The sequence below is a fragment of the Notolabrus celidotus genome, chromosome 8 (assembly GCF_009762535.1).
Source record: "Notolabrus celidotus isolate fNotCel1 chromosome 8, fNotCel1.pri, whole genome shotgun sequence".
Lineage (NCBI taxonomy): Eukaryota > Metazoa > Chordata > Actinopteri > Labriformes > Labridae > Notolabrus > Notolabrus celidotus.
The window spans coordinates 220951-245000 of record NC_048279.1 but is presented as its reverse complement, the minus strand read 5'-3'; the positions used below and the strand labels follow the sequence as shown (position 1 = coordinate 245000).

At 42.1% G+C, this 24050-nt stretch overlaps 1 protein-coding gene across 1 annotated transcript in view; it reads right to left on the bottom strand.

Annotated features, from left to right (window-relative positions):
• Window positions 1-24050, bottom strand: part of abhd18 (abhydrolase domain containing 18) — a 45773-nt gene that overhangs the window by 5118 nt on the left and 16605 nt on the right. The window contains exons 9-12 of the mRNA XM_034690729.1: window positions 21493-21582; window positions 10561-10662; window positions 9377-9570; window positions 4611-4744 (exon numbers count right to left, since the gene is read on the bottom strand). Of these exons, the coding sequence (XP_034546620.1) occupies window positions 4611-4744; window positions 9377-9570; window positions 10561-10662; window positions 21493-21582 (520 nt within the window). The remainder of the gene's footprint in view (window positions 1-4610; window positions 4745-9376; window positions 9571-10560; window positions 10663-21492; window positions 21583-24050) is intronic.

The following is a 24050-nucleotide window of genomic DNA, read 5'->3' as shown; positions in this document are numbered from 1 at the left end:
TGGGAATGTCCCAAGGTATTTAATCTTTGGTCTAAGATGGTTAAGTACCTTGAAAATGTCGTAAAACTTCCAATCCCTATACAACCATCATTACTTTTATTTAATGATGACTCTGCTCTCAGAGATACAACCAGGTTGACCTTAACAAAAATCATATTTGCAAGTTCAACTGCTGCTAAGAAGACCATAATACATTCCTGGTTCTCTAATGACTCTCCTTCTTTAAAACAATGGTTTAATTACTTTAGAGATATCGCTCTCATAGAAAGGTCACTGGCTGTAATTCATAAGGCACGAGCATCCACTGTTAAGTCTTGGGATCTCCTTATTACTTCTCTTTTGAAGGTAAAGCTATGACAGATGTTTTTTTTTTTTACTATTAATATATAGAATATAAAACCTACACATATGAGCTATCTAATTGATGGATATGTCCTTTCAATCCTCTCCCTCTTCTATTTGATTTGTTATTTGTATTTATTTTTTTTATTCCTGTAATGTATGGATGATGGTGTGGCCTTGTGTCACTTCTCTTTAATTTACCTACTTGTTTTCTGTCATTATTTTTGATTTATATTATCTTTATAACACAGCGTTGGTGATATGTAAATAGTTTGTTTGACGGCGATGTCATCTGCTGTGAAAAAAAATCTATAAAAATTTTGATCACAAAAAAAAAGGCACATCCTGCAGGCAATGATAAAAGAATGCCTCTCACTATTTCACTGGTGCACAAGTTGGTGTTGAGATTAAGACAAGGCTGTTTTTCACCTTATATTGATTCTCTGTTAGAAGCAGTTCTCTTAATGGCTTTTTTATGGTTTCCTCAGGTGTGGCGAATATACAACAAGGTCTCTCTCCTTTAATCCACAGCATGATCTCACCTTTTCTGATTTGAACATTGAAGAGCACATGTATTCCATATTCTTGAAACACTCTAAAACTGACAGATCTTGCCAAAGCACTCATGTCATTATTGCTAAAACTAATACTACTTTTTGTCCTTTCTTTTCTATGATGAAATATCTGCATCTCCGTCCCCCTACCCAACAATCGTCCCCCCTGTTCATCATCGATGGTCACAAACGTATCACGAGATCCTGGTTCTCGTCAAAGCTGCGTGTTCTCTGCCTGAGCTGCGGCCTGGAACCCGAACACTATTCCCCTCACTCCCTGAGAATTGCCGCAGCTACAACTGCAGCTCTCCATCTGCCTACCGCCACACTCAAATCCCTGGGTCGTTGGTCGTCTTCTGCATATCAACGCTATGTCAGGTTTCACAAAAAAGAGATCCTGTCTGTGCAAAGGCTCATGAGTTCCTGTGTCTAATGTTTAATAAATATTGCATCTACTTCATGCCTAATTCTGTCTTTGCATATCAGGTGGTTTGCTGGGTCATAGTTCTTGTCCAATTCGGCGTGCATTAAGTCTGCATTCTCTAGCTAGAATATTCCCTTGCAGCCAAGTGCTCACGGGGAATGGCCACACGGTGGCTGGAGCCAGGGCCTACACATAGTAGCACACTAGATAGTATATTCCCTTAACAGCTGAGGTGCTCACAGGGAATGGCCACATGGCGGCTGGTGCCAAGGCCTACACATAGTAGTTCCCACATTGGCTCCGCCAGGCTTTAAATCTTTTAAGTTTTGGGGGGTGTTTAGTATGTTTTGCTCATGAGGCCAGAGCCTGGGCGCCAAACATGAATATGTATTTGCTGCTACAATAAACAATTTAAACGTGAGTTGTCTGACTGAAATGGTTGAATGTGGGCGTGAAAAGGGCGGAATACGAGGCTTGAACTACGTGCGCATATCTCCAGGTGGTTTGTGATTTATAAACGGAACATTGCGTAAAGTTTGTGTGCAAACAGTTTTATAAATCTGATTTTTCTTTTGCGCACACCATTTAGTGTTTTCGGAGTACGTATACTTTTAGTAGGGATTCTACGCACTCTTTTATAACTGAGACACCTGGACCTTCAGAGAAAAATCAACTCCAGTATTCTTAAACTCCTTCAATTGGACAATTGAAAAACTGCTGACGCTATTATTTCTGTTGTACCCAAATCATTTGAGAACAAACTGTTTCGCAGCTCTACAGACCGAGTTCAATATTCAATCAGGATTACAGACTTTTTTCATCTAATTTGCCCAAGACAGTCGATTCCTTTGTTCCTAAACAAATAGACACTGAACAAGCAGGGTTTTTTTGAGGTCGTCGAACCCTAACCCTAACTCTTCCTCCATATAATACAAAACATGAGAGAACACGAGTGAACACAGTGACAGCCTGTTTAGATGCTGACAGAGCTTTTGATTGTTAGAGTTGGGAAGTTTCTTTTTAGCCATTTATAAAGAACCTTTGGCACAAGCAATAACAAAACACATGCCGATGATGTTTCCCTCTACATCAATGACCCAGACACCTGCCTTCCTGCCCTTTTAGAGCTCCTTGACACATTTGGCACATATTCAGGTAATAAAGTTACCATAAAAAAACACAAACATTAACAATTAACTGTAATACATTGCCTGAGCTTACTCAGAGGCTTCCTGTTGACTGCTCTAAAAAAGAAATTCAAAATTTGGGATTGACACCTTGTCCCCAGAAAAACTATGAAACTGTGAACATGCAGATCTGAGTAGTTGCTCAACTTCTCTGTTGAACTTTAGTGCAAGAATTCATATTATAAAAATATTATATTACCAAAACAACTTTATTACCCGGTTCTTTATGATCTTTCAATCGTAAAATACTTGATTCTGATTGGTTGAAACCCCTTGATGAGGGTTATTAACTTTCTCTAACATAAGTGTTGAAGATATTTGTTTATTTTTTGTATTTAGTTGTTTATTTAGTTTGAAGTTAATAAGTAGTATTAGTTGTTAGATTTATCTAAACTTTTCTTTTTATAACTCATTTAAGTTAGATTTTGGGGTTATATTTTTGCTAGTCTTTGGTTTAGTATATTTAGATTTTTTGTATATTTAGTATTTCGTTTGTTTGTTTTTGTTTGTTTGGTAATTGGGAACTGTGGGCACCTGAGGTTATTTAGGTAGGTAGGTGGCAGAAGGCCGGCATGCACCTGGGTGGGCCTATGGTTTTTTACCGGAGCAAAAAAGGCAGCAGGAGCCATAAGTTTCTTTGTTCCTTTTGTTTGCTTGCTTGCCATCAAAATAAACCATTGGAAACCGCTGAACTTTTGCATGGACATTAGACTTCTTTAGAGACAAACTGATTACACGTCATGTCAAATCAATCCACGGAAAAGAGTTCAGACACATTTAGCTTCTGCTTGTTGACATTTTCATCTTGGATCCTGTCCATCAATATGATGAAGGAGCGGAGCAGGTGAGAGAAACTTTAGGTTAGCGATCTCTCCAAAGAAAGTTAAACCATGAGCGGTGGTGATGATAGCAGCAGGGTTCAAAGTTGTGACATTAGTTTCTTTTTAAAGGTGTGTGAACCACAGAGCTCAGAGAAGAAGGAGAGCTGAATGAGGACAGTTTCATGTTCAATCCACTGCAACAGGCAGAGAAGAATCCATCACCATGGAACGATCACTGACGAGGAATCACTGGGACTATTTTTAAAAACTGTAAAAATAAATAATTTAAATCAATAAAATCATCTTTAATCAATGTTTTTAACAACGTGTTTGCATCTTAAGTTAGTAGTCTGGTAAAAGTGTTGGGGTCTTGTCACATCTTGTTCTATTTTGCATAACTACCCACTTACCAAACATTATCCTTTACATCAGCCCTATTCAATTAGCGGCCCGAAAGCAACCCTTGAGTGTCCGAAAGCAACTTTAATGTAAAATTTAAAGAAGCAGTATTTCAGCATAGGTTTAGTTTAAGTGCTGCTCTTTTGTTGCGTTTATTCCCTTTTGGATGTGGCAATACATTAATAAACATCCAGTGTGTTTGTTATCTATTTGTTTTTCTTTTAAATGGTTGACTTTGCTCACTATCTGCTAAAAATGTCCGGCCCAGCTCATGTCCTTAGTCTAAAAATCCGGCCCGACCAAATATTCAATTGAATAGCCCTGCCTAACATAATCATTGATGAGGTCTGTTACTGATCATCTCCTGTAAGGAGCAGGAACAATTCATACTTCATAAAGCAGGTACATGGTTTATACTTCTGCGTTCACCATCGTAGCAGTGATCAACACGGACGTGAGCTCTACATACTTGTGCAAAGATATAAGTTGGTGTTTTGCAGCAGTACTCCTCCGAAACGCTTGAGGGCAGTGTGGTCTCTCTGATAGTTGGGTCGCGCTACAATCTTTGTTTACTTTTCCACAGAGATTCAGAGCGTGTTATGTTGATCTACAGCTGATACATGTTGCTGTTTATCATACAGACATGATTACATGAAGAATAGAGAGCAGGAGATGAAATACACAGACGATGTACGCTAATCAAGGAAGTGCTGTAAATAAAGGAAATACAATACGGACCAATCACAGGGCTTGCAGTCCGCGCTATTTCAACAGGTAGTTACATTTGGGAGGTGGTGCACATCAGGCTTTATATGCAGTCCTGTAGCGGAGGCTAGGGTATTGATTTGATGCAGAAGTCTAAACCAGGCTTAAGGTTCATTACCAGAGAAGTTGGCCATGTGGGTGCACTCGTCCATCACCCCCTTCATGAAGCTGATAGACTCTCTGTGCAGAGATGGCCGGCAGCATTTGTCTGGATCCCTCTTCTTCCCCTGCAGAGGGTCGGCATGAATACTTCTGAAAAGGACATCAAGTTTATAGATTAAAACACATTAAAGTGACAAGAGGGGTCACTGTCAGGCTCCTGCAGACTTCCACTGTCAGACCTCCACTGTCAAACCTCCACTGTCATACCTCCACTGTCATACCTCCACTGTCATACCTCCACTGTCAGAACTCCACTGTCAGAACTCCACTGTCAGAACTCCACTGTCAGAACTCCACTGTCAGAACTCCAATGTCAGAACTCCACTGTCAGAGCTCCACTGTCAGAACTCCAATGTCAGAACTCCACTGTCAGAACTCCACTGTCAGACCTCCACTGCCAGAACTCCACTGCCAGAACTCCAATGTCAGAACTCCACTGTCAGAGCTCCACTGTCAGAACTCCACTGTCAGAACTCCATTGTCAGAACTCCATTGTCAGACCGCCACTGTAAGACCTCCACTGCCAGAACTCCACTGTCAGAACTCCACTGTCAGAACTCCACTGTCAGAACTCCACTGTCAGACCTCCACTGTCAGACCTCCACTGTAAGACCTCCACTGCCAGAACTCCACTGTCAGAACTCCAATGTCAGAACTCCCCTGTCAGGCCCCTGCAGACCTCCACTGTCAGAACTCCACTGTCAGAACTCCACTGTCAGACCTCCACTGTCAGAGCTCCACTGTCAGAGCTCCACTGTCAGAACTCCACTGTCAGAACTCCACTGTCAGAACTCCACTGTCAGAACTCCACTGTCACACCTCCACTGTCAGACCTCCACTGTCAGACCTCCACTGTCAGAACTCCACTGTCGGAACTCCAATGTCAGAGCTCCACTGTCAGAACTCCACTGTCAGAACTCCACTGTCGGAACTCCAATGTCAGAGCTCCACTGTCAGAACTCCACTGTCAGAACTCCACTGTCAGGACCCTACAGACCTCCACTGTCAGACCTTCACTGTCAGACCCCCACTGTTTAGGCTGATTTATACTTCTGCGTCTCCCCTACGCAGCAGGGGCTAACGCGGGCATGAGCACCACATACTTGTGCGTCGATGTGTCCGTGTCGCGCAGCAATTCTCTGCTGAAACACTTGAGGGCAGTGTGGTCTCTCTGATAGTCGGTCACCTCCTTCCGGCCCCGCTACGATCTTTGTTTACTTTTCCACAGAGATTCAGAGCGTGTTATGTTAATCTACAGCTGATACATGTTGCTGTTTATCATACAGACATGATTACATGAAGAATAGAGAGGAGGAGATGAAATACACGACCTCCACTGTCAGACCTCCACTGTCAGGCCCCTGCAGACCTACACTGTCAGGACCCTAAGTGATGGATTTGTTGTATGGATTAGGCTTGGAGCGACAGTAGGTGTCTTTTCTTCATTATTCAAACAGTTGAAGGAAAGTCGACATGAACCAAACTTTCACTTTTTATTCTTGAAAGTTTTTCAGACTTGAATCAAACAAATCTCTTGATGTGACACCAGAACAACTTCTGGTTTTAAAAGTAGTTCCTCAAACGTTAACGTTAGCTCTGCTAGCTACATGTATTCCATGGAGGAGCAGCCTTCTTCTCTGCAGACGTTCATTGGGCTTGATTAAATGTTGTGTGAAGAGGTTTTGTATGTCAGGTTAGTTCTTTGTGTTATAAAAAGGTTGAAGTTTGTAATGCAGGTTTGACTGACGTTCTGTCTATAAGGCCATATGTTCTCTGAAATGTTTTCACATTCGACAGCAGGAAACACTTTACTGTGCTGCTGGACTGGATCCTGTTTCATCTGAACTATCAAATGGACTTTACATGTTTCAACAGTTTGTCTGTCTTTAATAGGTGCGTCACTGTGGATGTGTGGGGTCCCTTGTGATGTGTTCAGGGTCATAATAAAGTTAAACAGAGCCTTCCATCATTTCTTTCTGTCTGTGTTTCTTCTTTTTTTAAAGGGGAGCACTTAGTAAGAGATAAGATAAGATAGATAAGATAAGACAGTCCTTTACTAGAGAGCTGAGTCTGATAGTGTGTTTTAAAATTAGCCTGTGTGTATGTGGTGTATCAACCATCACAAAGTACCATCATATGTAGAGAGAATGATGTGTTTAAGAAGAGTGCATTTAAGCTCCAGCTGCAAACTCAGAGCTTTATATCTATTCACATTTAGTTCACACTCAGTAGAGTTCACATCCCGTCCTTAAACTTTAAACTTGAAGTGATGACCCAATTTTATTTTGAAATATATTGCATAAGTTTAATGGGACATCAGTAAACAATTGAGTAAGACACTAAACCTGAAGGGCAACCCAGTTTTATTCTGAAACCTTCTTAGTGTATTTCTGGTCCTGACAGTGGAGGTGCCTCACAGTGGAGGTCTGCAGAGGTAGGGCCTGAGGACTGCAGCCAGACTGTCTTGAAAGTAACAGAATCACCAGAGCAACATCTTAGCTAACTGAAGAGCCTGATGAGCAAACTGGACCAGTTAAAAACAATTAAGTCCCAAACAATTGTTTATCTGTACTTCAGAGCGGTGCAGCCTCTTTAGACTGATCCATAACACACTGTCTGTCAGACTGGCTTCTGATCTCAAGCTTAGCATGGTGCAGAGGTCTGAGGGCCCCTGTGACTCAGGCAGATATTTCATTGGAGGAAATGACTTCTGGTCAGAGAGAGTGAGCAGGGATAGGCTAACTGCCTAATTCCCCCATACCCGTGTCCGGTCCATCTCCGATCCGTCACAGCACCAGATCTGATAGGTTTCTACTCTATTCAATGTGTTAACTGCAATGGACTCCTCCTCAACACATCTAAAAAAAAGGAGATAATAGTCGACTTTGGGCGGCAGAAGGTACATCATCTATCAGTGGTAGTTGGTCGGTGCATGCGAATGCAGCATACAAAAAAGGAGAGAGCAGACTCTTCTTTCTTAGGAAGTCAAAATCTTTTGATGTCTGTAATGAGATGCTGTGCCTTTTTAACCAGTCAGTTGTTGCCAGTGCTGTGTTGTTTGCTGTTGTGTGCTGGGGAACTGCATGACTGCAAGAGAGGGGAACCGGCTCAACAAACTGGTCAGGAAGTGTGTATCAGTGATGGGGAGGGGGGTGGACTCTGTTGGAGAACTGGTGGAGAGCAGAATGAGCAGCATGATGAAGTCCAACCTCAGTAACAGTAGTCACCCCCTGCATGACACTGTGGTCGCTCAGCAAAGCAGCCGCAGTGACCGACTCCTCTCCATGCGCTGCAGGACTGAGGGGTTCAGGAGGTCGTTCATCCCGGTTGTCATAAGACTATACAACGGATCTCGCTAATGTGCACTTTATTAATACTCCTGATAGTAGCTTTTAACTTTTAAGCTTTTATTCACTTTACCTTGTTGATGTTTTTTACTATACTGCCTGCTTGGTTGTGTGCTGCACTGTATGTTGCTGGACACCTGAATTTCCCCTGTTGGGGATGAATAAAGTATCTATCTATCTATCTATCTATCTATCTATCTATCTATCTATCTATCTATCTATCTATCTATCTTCCACTTGATCTGCTCTGTTGTGTTCCGGCTGCGTCTCTGATCCGGCAGGTCGGAGTCCTCTGGATCAGATACACAAGACTTCTATTTTTGCTGGATGCCGGAGCACGATGCATCAGATGGAGCGGGACAGGAAGTCAGGCACCAAAACAAAATGAAAACATCTGGTTCATTTTCAGAATAAAACACTCTGTGTTACCACCAGATCGTATTTCACTTAACTACAACAACAAACCAAAGTCATGATGAGCGGAGCCAGGCCTGGAGTCAACAGGTCAGAGGTTTTCAGAGGACCAGAAAGACAACATGGATGAGGAGAGGAGGAGGAGTATCCTTGATTCAGTAATTACCGCAGGAAAACCTCAGTCACATGAATCCAAATGTCCGGCGGTCCTGCTCTGTGCTGCGTTCCGAAAACACAATCAGTGCGTGTCGACAAACGAAAGAGCACGGAGCCGGACTTGAGTTTGAGGACCAAAGTGATGCCAGGGATGAGGACTTGAATCCCTGGCAGAATAACCTGAGATACTACGACGCTTTTCTGTGGCAGGTATCAGGTGTGAATATGGAAAGTGGCTATGACTTGACAGACCAGCTATTAGAACACCACTCAGCCTCCAAGAGATTAGCCAGTCCAGGGACCGTAGGGTTTCTGGGGCCGTTGAAAAAAGCTATCCAGCACCATGACCAAAGTGAGAGCTACTATACGTATGTCTATGTTCCCAGAACTCAGTCACAGACACGTTCCTGGGGTGTGTTGCCCTCGGGACCCGGCTAGTCCCTTATCACTGATTCTTAGCATGAGATAAAGACAGGTAGCAGTCCTGCAAACCAAACAGTTGAGTTGAAGGTGGTTAAGGAGCTGCTAAGAAGTGGTCACAGTAATGTCATGAAGATTCACCGTCCATCAGATGGAGGGACAGACTTCTGATTTCTGATCCTGCCTCTGTGTTCATGTCTACAATGACATGCAGGTCTGTGTTGAGCCCTGCAGTCAGTGGTCCACTGTGAGGCAGTTTCATTACTGCAGGCCCAGAAAAGGCACTGAAGGTTGACTGTGGACACATATTCTGAGGGATCTGAATGAACTGTTTTTTTCATGAACTGAACATATTGAACTTCTATCGACAATAACGTGTACTGACTTCCTCTGCGTAGAGTTTGCTGTGGTCCCACTGCTGCCAACTGAGGAGAAGAACTGGTCTACATGGTCTCCACCAATCAGCTGGCCTCGTCCAGCTTTGTGTCCCGCCGACGCCCTGTCCTCAGACAGACCTAGCAGGCCCTCTAAGGATCCTGGATCCTTCAAGAAGTCCTGACCCATCTTAAAGGAGTCAGCCTAGACAACAGCAGACAGAGAGAGTAACAGACAGATATTGATTCATTTGATTTCAGAGAACTAGAAAAATCAGCTTTTCTCTGCAGAAAATACACGGATATGATAAATGCTGCAATAAAATGAAACAATGCTTCAAACCCACACACATGATATAAACAGTTAGAAGTTGTTGACATGATGGACTGCCCTGCTGAGCAACAGGGCCCCTCAAACACAGCTAAAGTGGAGGTTAACACAGTCACACACCGCTGAACAACAGAGGGAGCAGTTTGGGGTTCAGGGTCTTGCTCAAGGACACTTTGGCATGTGACTGCAGGAGCTGGGATCGAACCGCCAACCTTCCAATGATAGACAACCCACTCTACCCACTGAGCCACCAATGTGAGCATAGAGGTTTTGAATCTAACACATCATCAGTTATTTAGACGAAACAGACTTTGTGTGTATGTACGTGAGACAGTCAGATTGGTATGAATACTTGTGTGTCAGATCGGCTGATGGCCAACAGCAGCACAAGTTTACCTCCACTGATGTATAAATTATGTTCTGTAGTCGAGTGCAATGTGTTGGCTTGGAAGAAAAATGTTGAAGACATTTCTGGAAATCTTTAACTTCATCCTCACTCAATCTATGACACCATCCACTCATGCTGATACAATACACACCCATTATAAAATGTGGAAAGTGCTGAAAACGTTGCAAAATCTGAATTATTCAAAAAACTGTTAAAGATATAAAGAACATACACACAACATAAAAGTTAAAGAGTGTGAACATTTGAAGGAAATCAGAAGTCTGTAGGTGAGAACTTTGATCATTTAAAGCCCAATGAGTTTGGCTATGCTGGCTAGATAACACATGTTGAATCTGAATGATAAAATGTGCCCTGATCTTCATATTGATGGTCAGACTCAGTGATGAAGATGACAAAGATGAGAATGAAAGAGATGATGGTAATGATGATGAAGATAACGATGAAGATAAACTCACCCCGCAATATTCTAGCAGATTAATAATCTCCTCTTCATATACTGAGTTTACAGCATACTGCTTCTCCAGCTCTGTCCAGTTCACTGCTCTACTGAGCACACCCTGAAACACACACACACACACAAGAAAACATAATAACATAAAAACCTCTTTCGTCTTCAGTTGTAACAGATTTACATTTCGTTAACATCTTTATGTTTATTAAGTACTCGTTTCTGATTTTATTGTGAGCCGATTATGTTATTGTTTATCATTTATTATGGAACTCTAACCACTGTCCCTTCAGATTTGTCATCTTGGAGGAACCCTCGCCAGTACGCCTCAAGCCTGGTTTATACTTATGCATCGAATCGATGGCGTAGCCTATGCCGGAGGTCTGCATTGGCTACATACCTACGCAGAGGTCTATGCACGTAGCTGTAGCGCACCTCCTTTCAAATGTAACTACGCGTTGAAAGGACGCGGACCACAGGCCCTGTGAATGGTCCGATCGAAGTCATTGTAGTTCCTGCTTTTACAGCACTTCTGGGATCACCGCACATCAGCCGACTATTTTACCTCCTCCTCCCTATTCTTCATGTAATCATGTCTGTATGATCAACAGCAGCATGTACAGTCCTGCTCACCATTATTGGCACCCCTTCATTTTTTGCATAACCTAATAATGAAAATGTACCAAATTTATATCACCAAGATCTTTTAACTGGAGGTCCAAAGTAATTTAACAAAGAAAATAGTTTTATCAGCTTACATATTGTAATTTCAAAGAAGAAACAGAAAAATCAGCATATGCAGCAATAATTGCACCCCTCTTTAATATTTGGTTGCACACCCTTTGGCAGTAATGACAGCCTCCAAACGTTTCTTGTAGCCATCTATAAGCTTCTTGCACTTCTTAGTATTTTCTCCCACTCTTTCTTTGCAAATTGTTCAAGCTCTTGAACATTTGCAGGTTTCTTTTCCCCAATGGCAGATTTCAGCTCAAACCAAATATTTGTCAATCGGATTGAGATCAGGACTCATTGCTGGCCATTTTAAAACAGTCAATTTTTTCCTTTTCAACCATTCCTGTGTGCTTTTGGATGTGTGCTTCGGGTCTTTGTCTTGCTGGAGGACCCATGATCTTCGTCAAACCAAGTTTTCTTACACTGGGTAGGACATTTCGCTCTAAAATGTCTTGATCATTTTTTGATTTCATGATTCCTGTGATACGGTCAAGGCCTCCAGTACCAGATGCAGCAAAGTAGCCCCACAGCATTATGGATCCTCCACCATGCTTAACTGTTGGTAGGGTGTTCTTTTCCTTGTAGGCTTCATTATGCCGATTGTAAATACACTGTTGGTGTGCATTGCCAAAAACTCTATTTTTTGTTTCATCTGTCCACAGAACATTTTCTCAGAAGGATTGTGGTTTGTCCAGGTACTCTTTGGAAAAGATTAGTCATTCCTTTTTATGTCTTTTCCTCAGCAATTGTGTCTTCCTTGGCCTTCGCCCATGAAGCCCTGTTTGGTTTAGTGTGCGGTGTATGGTACTTGTTGAAACCACGACACAGGCACAGGCAATTTATCCCAGGTGATTCTCATTCTCATTTTTGATTTACCAAAGGTGAGTCACATTGTGTTTCAATATTGAATTACAGCAAAGGGTGTCAATACCAGTGACACAGCAAGCTTTAAGTTTTTCTTTTTTTTCCTCCCATTGTTTATTGTTTTAAATTGTTGTTTATCATTTGCTCTTTTGTATCAAACATAAGTTCTCTATAGAAAAAAAATGTTTCACTTGATTTATTTTTTTCAGAAGATATTCCACTTTATGTACTTAAAATTCAGGGGTGCCAATAATGGTGAGCAGGACTGTATGAGAGATGCATATATAAGGTGTTTCCTCATGCACTGCACTAATCATGTTTACAGCAAAACACAATATTCTGCAAGAAATATTAAGACACGGTTCAGGGAACAGGATGGGGTAATAATTTAAGAGAACATTTAAATGTATAGACATAGATTTCTGCTGTGGGAACAGAAATCAGTGTCTTTTCCAATTCAGTCTATGAAGTAAAACTTCGTAACAGTCTGACTCTATAGGGTTTAGATAGGCTTAGAGTGCTTTCACATAAACAACTTTAAACCAGCGTATTAAGATGATGATTTTCACAAAGCATAGGACTGAAAATTAGGTTTGATAATCAGGGCATGACATATTAGTTATCTTGCTTGTATTAGTATGTTACTATAAAAATAATTGTTACGGGTATGTGGGTGTACAACATGTAGGGTTTTAAATATATACAGTACTAGAAAAATTAAGAGACCACTGCAAAAATATCAGTTTCTCCGATTTTACTATTTATAGGTATGTGTTTTGGTAAAATGAACATTTTAGTTTTATCCTGTAAACTACTGACAACATTTACCTCAAATTCCAAATACATTTTTTCATTTAGAGCATTTACTGGCAGAAAAGGGAAAAAATGTCAAAATAAAAAAGAGGATGCAATTATTTCAGACCTCAAATAATGCAAAGTAAAAACAGTAATATTCATTTGAATGTTTTCAGTTAAGAAGAGTTCAGAAATCAATATTTGGCGGAATAACCATGATTTATTAATTATAATAATAATAATAATAATAATAATAATAATAATAATACATTTTATTTATAAAAGCGCTTTAAAAGGTTCTCCAAGCGCTTTACAGGAAAATAAAATTATACAATAGAAAAGCAAAAGAAAACAGTGCCAAAAAAAGCAAAGAAAAGCAAGGCAGCAAAATAAAACAATACAAGAAAAAAATCAATCAATTTTAGTTTAAAAGCCTTTGTAAATAGGTGTGTTTTGAGTCCGGATTTGAATTTGGTGAGTGAGGGAGAGAATCTGAGGTGTTGGGGAAGAGAGTTCCAGAGGGTGGGGGCAGTGACAGAGAAGGCCCTGTCCCCCCAAGTTCGGTGCTTGGGTTTGGTGAGAGGGGTGAGGAGGTTGGCGTTGGTGGAGCGGAGGTTGCGGGAGGGATTATATGGCTGCAGAAGGTCGGTGAGGTAGGAGGGAGCTAGATTGTGGAGGGCTTTGTAGGTGAGGAGTAGGATCTTTTACTGTATTCTTGAGGGGATGGGAAGCCAATGGAGGTTCTGGAGGACTGGGGTGATGTGGTCTCTGGAGAGGGAGTGAGTGAGGAGGCGTGCAGCTGAGTTTTGTATGTATTGTAATTTGTTGAGGAGGGTGTTGGGTGTACCGTAGAGGATGCTATTGCAATAATCGAGTCTTTTTTTTTTTTTCTTCTCTTGTCTGCATATATATTTCTGGTTTGTGTCATGTTTGTCACAAACAGTCAAATATTAATGCAATTTATTCTTGCAGCAAAAGAAAAGAAAGAAAACATTTTTCTTCTGTGGTTGTGACTGTGTGCATGCGACCATCACCATCCCTCTTAGAACTCTGGCCTATCTTTTATTGACAGCTAATATCATGTTCTGTAAAAGAGGGCGTGCACACCTAGGTGGGCCAAAAAATAAATAACAGAAAGTAAAAGAAATGTACAAAAGGCCGTCATATCGGAGCTGGACGTCTGTTGCATACAGAGCCAGAGTGTGACCGTCTGCTCCTCGCGCGCTCCACGGTCTTACGCGGGCACGCGCTGGATACCTGACGCGCAGCAGAGGAAAAAAGGAGTGCAGCGAACGTGAATGTGGATGGTTGTGTGAACACAGACTGATTGACTGCTCGGTTGACAGACAAAGTTGCGTGCGTCTATGGGAAAGTAAGTTGTGTTTATTTGTGCTGTTAGTGCATTGGTCTGTTTAGATTTATAGTATAAGTAAGAATAGTGAAGTTAATTGTTAGTTATTTGGTTAGCTTGATACACGTGGCTCAAGTGAAAGTCTGAACGTTATCCATAAAGTTTAACAAGTAGATATAGATAGTGTGCATTTATGAAAGATATTATTATACATATTGTAAAGTTGAATATCAATACCTGCTATTATTTGTTATCTGAAGTGTGTTATTTTGTTCTTTACAGAACCACGCTTAAGTGAGTCCCATGTTCTGAACTGTTGCAATTCCAAATAAATCCTTGAAAGAGAGAAGTTTCAGCATCCGTGTTTTAACAGACACCCCTGGAGTGAAGTGTATTAGTAAGTAATTCGGACCCGAATCAAGGCCCGTCTGCAGCAAGCCCACTTCAGGGGGCCCGCAAGCCCACTTCAGGGGAATATAATCGCAATAATCGAGTCTTGAGGTGATGAAGGCGTGGATGAGAGTTTCAGCTGCAGTGAAGGAAAGGGAGGGGCGGAGATGGGCGACGTTTTTGAGGTGGAAGAAAGAGTTTTTTGAAATACTGTTAATGTGTTGTTGAAAGTTGAGTGACTGATCAAAAATGATACCAAGGTTACGGATGTGGGTGGATGCTGAAACAGTGGATTTATCAATAGTGAGTGAGAAGTCTGGGCAGGTGGAAGTGAGGGATTTTGGGCCCATGATAAGAATTTTGGATTTATTACAATTGAGTTTGAGAAAGTTTGTTTGAATCCAGGAGTTTATTTCAGTGAGGCAGTTTGTGAGGGTGGTGTGGGAAGCAGCGGTGATGGATGTGGTTGAAATGTAAAGCTGGATGTCGTCGGCATATCAGTGGAAATGGAGGCCATGGCGGCGTATGATGTGACCAAGGGGGAGCATGTAGATGATGAAGAGGAGGGGACCAAGCACCAAACCCTGGGGGACACCATGAGAGAGGGGGGCTGTGCGTGACTTGAGGTTGTTGATGCTGATAAACTGGTGGCGGTCAGAGAGGTAGGATTTGAACCAGGAGAGGGCAGTGCCAGTGATACCGAGGGAAGATTGAAGGCGGGTGAGGGGGATGGAGTGATTGAGGGTGTCAAAAGCTGCACTAATGTCCAGGAGGAGGAGGATGCTGAGGGAGTTGTTATCAAATGAGAGGAGGAGGTCGTTGGTGATTTTGAGAAGGGCTGTTTCTGTGCTGTGATGAGTTCTGAATCCAGATTGAAATGGTTCATACAGTTGATTGGAGTGAAGATAGGCTTTGAGCTGGGTGGCGACAGTGCGTTCAAGGATCTTTGACAGGAACGGGAGGTTGGAGATGGGGCGGAAATTGTTGGGGCTGTTCTGGTCGAGTCCTGTTTTTTTGAGGATGGGTGTGACAGAGGCGAGTTTGAGGGCGGGAGGGACAGAACCAGTGGACAGGGAGGAGTTGATTATGGAGAGGATAAGGGGTTGAAGGGCAGGGAGACAAGCTTTGGTAAGTGAGGAGGGGAGGGGGTCCAGGATGCAGGTTGATGTCTTCATGCCGGAGAGTGATTTATTGAGATCCAAGGGGGAGATTGGGCAAAACTGAGAGAGAGACTGGGTTGTTAAGGGGGGGCTGATGGGAGTGTGGCTATGGGTGGGGAGGGCAGAAGTAAGCAGTTCGGTGTGGATGTTTTCGTTTTTTTCTTGAAAGAATGACAGGAAAGAGTTGCATTTGTCTGTTGTGAATGAGTAGGAGTGCGGTTTTGCAGTGGCTGGAGTCAATGTGTAGGTTGAAGTCTCCAAGGAGGAGGATGGAGGTTGAGACGGCGCAGAGTTGGGTGAGGAATTCAGAAATGTCAGAGAGAAAAGATGGGTTATGTTTGGGAGGGCGGTAGATTATTGCAATGATTAGGGGGTTTGGACCAGAGAGTTTGAATGACAGATGTTCAAATGATGGTGGAGAAAGGATAGTGGTGAGGGATGTTTTTGTTTGTTGGCGGAGGACAGCAGCTATTCCACCGCCATGGCTGTAAGGGCGTGGCTTGGCAAGATAACAGTATCCAGGGGGGGTGGTTTGGTTCAGAGTGTAGTAGTTCAGTGGTTGTTGCCAGGTTTCAGTGAGACAGAGGATGTCCAGTTTATTGTCAGTGATGAATTCGTTGTTGATGAGACTCTTATTTAATGACCGGGTGTTGAACAGAGCGACTTTCAGATGATGTGAACTGATTTGGTGGGAAGACTTAGGGAGAGAGCGGAGGCTGGCTGTGTTGACGTGCTTTTTGATGTGGGGATGAGGTGCAGAACGGCGTGTTGTCCAAATGGATGGGATAGAGTTAGGGGATGTGAAATTATAAATGATCTGGCACTGTGAGGGGTGACTGGGCTGGATGTAGATGAGGTTTTGCTTGTTTACTGACTTAATACCGTTTTTTGGACAGGGAAGCCTTTCTGTAGTGATGGTGTGAAAAGGATGAACTGTTGTTGTGGATGGTGGTAATGACACGGGGCGGGTAGGGGGAGCTCTCGCGCAGACAGGTGGTTTGGGGTGGCGGCGGAGAAGAAGAGGGGGGGGCGTGTGAGGGGAAGGTAAACAGTCATGCAGCAGGTGTTAGCGATTGAACAGAGTATTGAATATTTGCAGCTAAAATGCGGGTGCCCAGTGAGGAGTGGTGGATGCTGTCGGATGAATAAAAATCATGCCGGTTCCAGAACAGATTAAAATGGTCTATGAAGGATATTTGGTGGGAAATGCAGGCGGACTGGAGCCAGGTGCAGGGACTGAGGAGACGGCTAAAACGCTGTGAGCCGCGACCGAGTGTTGGAGTTGGACTGCTGATAAAAACACGCAAGCCGCAGCTGCTTAAAAAGTTTAAGAGCTTTTTAAAATTATAATTTATTTATCATATACATATATACACACAAACATATGGCAAGCCATTCAGAAAATTATGATATATATATATATACATATATTCATAACAGCCTGAAACTCTGAATATATGGAATGAATGTCTGAATATATGGAATGACCGTCTGAATATATGGAATGAAAGTCTGAATATATGGAATGAAAGACTGAATATTTTGAATGAAAGTCTGAATATATGGAATGAAAGTCTGAATATATTGAATTAAAGTCTGAATATATGGAATGAAAGTTCGAATATATGGAATGAAAGACTGAATATTTTGAATGAAAGTCTGAATATATGGAATGAAAGTCTGAATATATTGAATGACAGACTGAATATATGGAATGAAAGTCAGAATATCTGGAATGAAGTCTGAATATATTGAATTAAAGTCTGAATATATTGACTGAAAGTCTGACTATATGAAATCAAAGTCTGAATATATGGAATGCAAGCCTGAATATATTGAATGAAAGACTCAATATGGAATAAAAGTCTGAAAGTCTGAATATGAAAGTCTGAATATTTTGAATGAAAGTCTGAATATATAGAATGAAAGTCTGAATATATGGAATGAATATATGGAATGAAAGTCTGAATATATGGAATGAAACCCTGAATATATTGAATTAAAGGCTGAATATATGCAATGAAAGTCAGAATATATGGAATGAAGTCTGAATATATTGAATGAAAGTCTGAATATATAAAATCAAAGTCTGAATATATGGAATGCAAGCCTGAATATATTGAATGAAAGACTGAATATTTTGAATGAAAGTCTGAATATTTTGAATGGAAGTCTGAATATATGGAATGCAAGCCTGAATATATGGAATGAAAGTCTGAATATATGGAATGAAAGTCTGAATATATGGAATGAATGTCTGAATATATGGAATGACCGTATGAATATATGGAATGAAACCCTGAATACATGGAATGAAAGTCTGAATATATGGAATGAAAGGCTGAATATATGGAATGAAGTCTGAATATATTGAATGAAAGACTGAATATTTTGAATGAAAGTCTGAATATTTTGAATGGAAGTCTGAATATACAGAATGAAAGTCTTAATATGCTGAATGAAAGACTGAATATGAAAGTCTGAATATATTGAATGAAAGTCTGAATATATGGAATGAAGTCTGAATATATGGAATCCATCCATCCATCTTCTTCCGCTTATCCGGGTCCGGGTCGCGGGGGCAGCAGTCTCAGCAGGGAAGCCCCTGCCGCTTTGGAGCTGTTTGACTGCCTCCGCAACCTCGGCCCCAGTGATGAACGAGCCCACCACCAAATCCCCCGGCTCCGGTTCCTCCTCGGAATGCATGTTGGTGGAATTGAGGAGATCCTCGAAGTATTCCTTCCACCGCCCGACTATACTCTCAGTCGAGGTCAGCAGCTCCCCATCCACACTGTAAACAGTGCGAACAAAGGGCCGCTTCCCCTTCCTAAGCCGTCGGACAGAACCTGAACCTTTTCGAGGCCGACTGAAAGTCTTCCTCCATGGCCTCACCAAACCTCTCCCACGCCCGAGTTTTCGCCTCGCCAACCGCCCGGGCCGCAGATCGCTTGGTCTGCCGGTACCTGTCAGCTGCCTCCAGAGTCCCACAAGCCAGCCACCTGTAGGACTCCTTCAGCTTGACGGCACCCTTCACCTCTGGTGTCCACCAGCAGGTTCGGGGATTACCGCCACGACTGGCACCAGCAGCCTTGCGACTGCAGCTCCGGACAGCCGCCTCAGCAATGGCAACGTTGAACCGGGCCCATTCCGACTCCATGTCCCCCGCCACCCCCGGAACGCGGTCAAAGCTTTGCCGGAGGTGGGAGTTGAAAACCAGCCTGACAGGGTCCTCCGCTAGACGTTCCCAGCAGACCCTCACTGTTCGTTTGGGTCTGCCAGGTCTGTCCGGCATCCTCCCCCGCCACCTGATCCAACTCACCACCAGGTGGTGATCAGTTGACAGCTCTGCTCCTCTCCTCACTCGAGTGTCCAGAACATACGGCCGCAGATCAGCCGATACAACTACAAAGTCGATCAGCGATCTGCGACCTAGGGTGTCCTGGTGCCACGTGCACTTGTGAACACCCTTATGTTCGAACATGGTGTTCGTTATGGACAAACTGTGACTCGCACAGAAGTCCAACAACTGAACACCGCTCAAGTTCAGATCAGGCAGGCCGTTCCTCCCAATCACGCCCCCCAAGGTCAAGCTGTCATTGCCCACGTGAGCATTTAAATCCCCCAGCAGGACAATGGAGTCCCCAGTCGGGGCGCCTTCCAGCACCCGTCCCAAAGACTCCAAAAAGGGTGGGTACTTTGAACTGCCGTTCAGTGCATAAGCACAAACGACAGTCAGGACCCGTTCCCCGACCCGAAGGCGCAGGGAAACAACCCTTTCGTCCACCGGGGAAAACTCCAGCACACAGGCAGAGAGCTGGGGAGCTATGAGCAAGCCCACTACCCGCCCTCCGCCTCTCACCCGGTGCAACTCCAGCAAAGAAGAGGGTCCAACCCCTCTCGAGAAGGTTGGTTCCGGAACCCGAGCGGTGCGTAGAGGTGAGCCCGACTATATCTAGCCGGTATCTCTCAACCTCCCGCACCAACTCCGGCTCCTTCCCCACCAGAGAGGTGACGTTCCATGTCCCAGAAGCCAGTTTCTGTAACCGAGGAACGGACCGCCAAGGCCCCCGCCTTTGGCCGCCGCCCAATCCACTTCGCACCGGACCCCTGTGAGTCCCCCTGCAGGTGGTGAGTCCACGGGAGGACGGATCCATGTATTCCATTCGGGCTGAGCCCGACCGGGCCCCATAGTTGAAGGTCCGGCCACCAGGCGCTCGCCTGCGGGCCCCAACCCCAGGCCTGGCTCCAGGGTGAGGCTCCGGTGGCCCTCCGGACAGGGTACACTTAGTCCTGTTCTTTTCTTTGGGCCGCACTTTGTCTGTCCCCTCACCTAGGACCTGTTTGCCTTGGGAGACCCTACCAGGGGCAATTGCCCCCGACAACATAGCTCCTAGAATCATTATATTAGTAGTATGAGTGTTCCACCACCAGAGGGTGATGCAGCATTGCAAAAGCAGCACTCAGTATTTAGATATTTATTTCTGTTTGTGATGCTTTGTTCCGGTTAGACATAGCTTTTAATAATGCAACCATAAGGGTAGCACAAAATGTTTCCACTACAATTTCCATATATTCAGTCTTTCATTCTATATATTCAGACTTTCATTTAATATATACAGACTTTCATTCAATATATTCAGACTTCAGTCAATATATTCAGACATTCATTTAATATATACAGACTTTCATTCAATATATTCAGACTTCAGTCAATATATTCAGACATTCATTCCATGTGTTTAGACTTCAGCCATTATATTCAGACTTCAGTCAATATATTCAGACATTCATTCCATGTGTTTAGACTTCAGCCATTATATTCAGACTTCAGTCAATATATTCAGACATTCATTCCATGTGTTTAGACTTCAGCCATTATATTCAGACTTCAGTCAATATATTCAGACATTCGTTCCATATATTCAGACTTCATTCTTTATATTCAGACTTCATTCCATATATTCAGACTTCATTCTTTATATTCAGACTTCATTCCATATATTCAGACTTCATTCCATATATTCAGACTTTCATGTAATATAATCAGACTTTCATGTAATATAATCAGACATTCATTCCATATAATCAGACTTCATGCCATATATTCAGACTTCATGCCATATATTCAGACTTTCATGTAATATAATCAGACATTCATTCCATATATTCAGAATTTCATTCAATATATTCAGACTTCATTCCATATATCCAGACTTTCATTCAATATATTCAGACTTCATTGCATATGTTCAGTTTTATTTGTTAAATGCAAACAGCTAAAAGTTTGTCAACCTAATTTGAAATGGGGGTTAAATAATTGTGAATGCAACTATATACATCATAAAAATACATATATAAATACACAGTATTGTTATATGAAGACAATTACTAATACATATTAAAAACTAGTAAACAATCTTCAAAAAGATGATTATTGTATATGTTGGTGTGTAAAAAGGGGAGCTGACTGGATCATCATTATTAAAACAGAGAAGGGGCATTACTTCATGAGGGTTACACTCTGCCACTTTTCAGATTTGTAAAGACTATTTTATGAGTGGTTTTTGCTGTGTTTGTGTCTGTCTTTCTGTTTGTTTGTAGGCATTGGCAGCAGGAAATTATGTCATTAACCATGTGAGTGTTTTACCGTAGTAAAGACGCTGGAGGCAGTGGACCAGGACAGACAGGGAACCAGAGGGATCGGCTTCGGCCAGTTAGTCACCGCCAGAGATGCCATCTACACACAGGTGATCAATAACTGTGATCAATTTAATATCCATGATGTCTGACTAATCAATACCATATTGAAAGAATTTACTCACATGTGATTATTACCTGATCTGATGCGGCTCAAAACAAAAGTGTAATATTTAGCATCAGTGATCAGTAAAAAAATGAATATTTCATATATTCTGGACTCGTTACTCAAATGTTTCAGGTTTTTCTATTTTCATTTTGATCATTTTGGCCTCCCATTAAAAAAACACACCAGAAAATGTTAATATTTCCTTTTGATTAAATCATGATACAATTAAAAAAGGCTCCACACACCAATTACCAAGAACCGGTGGGTAAGAAAAAAGTAAGACGATCAGAGGCGAAATTCCTGCACACTATCTCACCTGGAAGAAAGATCCATTTATTTTTGCAATGTTTCTACCCTTGACCCTCATCAGGCCAAGTTTATAAGAAAGGCTGAACATTTTCAGAAGTGTGTAGCTACAAGCATCACAGCATCAGTTGTGAGTAAATTAGGGTTGCAAAATTCCGGGAATTTTCAAAGTAGTAAAATCTCTATGGGAATTAACAGGAATTTATGGGAATAAAGCAGGAATTGACTAAAGGTTAAAGGTTGGCTCTCAATAGGGAACTTAAATATAGTTAGGGAAAATATATTTGAGCATAATCCTGACTAAAACAAGCAGATTTCATGAAAGTACAGTTGAATATCTCTGCTATTCCTCAATCACATGCACATAGCACACTGCTTACTGCAGGGCTGCTGAGACCACGCCCCCTACATGCACTGTGCATTCCTCCATCACATGAAGCACAGATGATTTCTAGAATCCTGGATCACACTTTGAGCCCAGAGCACAAGACTATTGAAACCACACATTTGAGCCTGTAGACTACACACAGTGAAGTAAGTTTGGATGATATTATGTGGTAATATATTTAACACATTTGATGTATGGTACTAATGTTTAACTTACAAATATCAATGGTTTGGGTCGGGGGATGAGTAATATTTACCGGCCTTTCATATTTTGTTCTTCAATGACAAAATTCATTGTTCAATAAAATATTTCACACTTGAAGTTCTACTTACAAACAAATCTGTTTTAAATGTATTATTTTGGATGGATGACTGCTTATAACAAAACAAATATTTGTGCTTGGATATGATACCTTTCCATTAAATTACGCTCAATTCACAGTTAATTCCAATAAATTCCCATAATTCCCATGGAAAGTTTCCAAACTGGAATATTGCCAAAGTTCCCCAGCTTAACTTCCCATGGAAATTTACCAGAAACTTTCCAGAAATTTACTGGAAATTTTCCACCCCTTTGCAACCCTGGAGTAAATACACAAAATTAAAAAAGATCAAATCTCAGTTCCTGATAGTAAGAACTTTGAAAAGAAAATAAATAAACACAAAAAATGGTAAATTGAGAAGTAAAATTTGAGTGGGTATTGAAAGTCAAATCCTTATGCATACACATAAATCTGTTACTGATTTATTATCCATTTTTTTAGTGTCCTTAATGCATGCAAGCGATGCAGCACCCTGTATTATTTTCATTCCCGTTGCTGGCATGGACATGGACTATGAGGGGTTAATTCATGAAGTTCATATGAGGAGTGGCTGCACCATACTTCCTCATTCACTACAGAACCCCAATTCATGTATTGACTTGTTTAACACCACCCTTGAAATAGTTGTGCATTAATAACATCCATATCATTTATCATGCAAAAATAGGTTATTGGTTATTTGCTGAACTTCTCAGCATAAATTACGGCAACCTGCCCACTTCATTGTGCTCACTACTGTATATACAGATATGCCTTTATGCATCACTGATGCATACAAAGGACCGCTCAGATAATACTGTTAGCACTTTTATCACTGTTTTAGCCAGATGTTTCACATCCAATTTGAGCACATACGTTTATAATTTGCTGACCATCACTGAATTTTCACCTTTCTGTTGCTTAGCGCCGCTTGAGTGGCTGCTTGTTGCAGCAGCTCTCTCTTCGGTGTTCTTTTTTCAACTTTTTTTCATATCTGATTAGTTCTCTTTGTATTTGGAACCTGTCATGACTTTTAATGACTCATTTGTTGGCCATGGACACGAAACACGAGCTGAGGAGAAGGAGGCAAGGATGAAGTACTGAGGTGCAAGCTAAAAAAGACGACATCAACATGTCCTTCCACCCACCATTATGGGGAATGTAAGATCTATCTACGATAAGGTGGACGAGAAAACAGAGCACCAGAGGGAATACTGGCAGAGTAGCATCATGCTAACAGAGCTAACACCGGACACGAACGCCACATTGGAAGGATTTCACCTGCTGTGGGCGGACAGGATACAGGAGAGCAAGACTGAACTAACTGGTGAAGAAGGCCAGCTCAGTCCTGGACCCTGTGAAGGTGGTGGCTGACAGGAGAATTATGGCCAAGCTGTCGTCTCT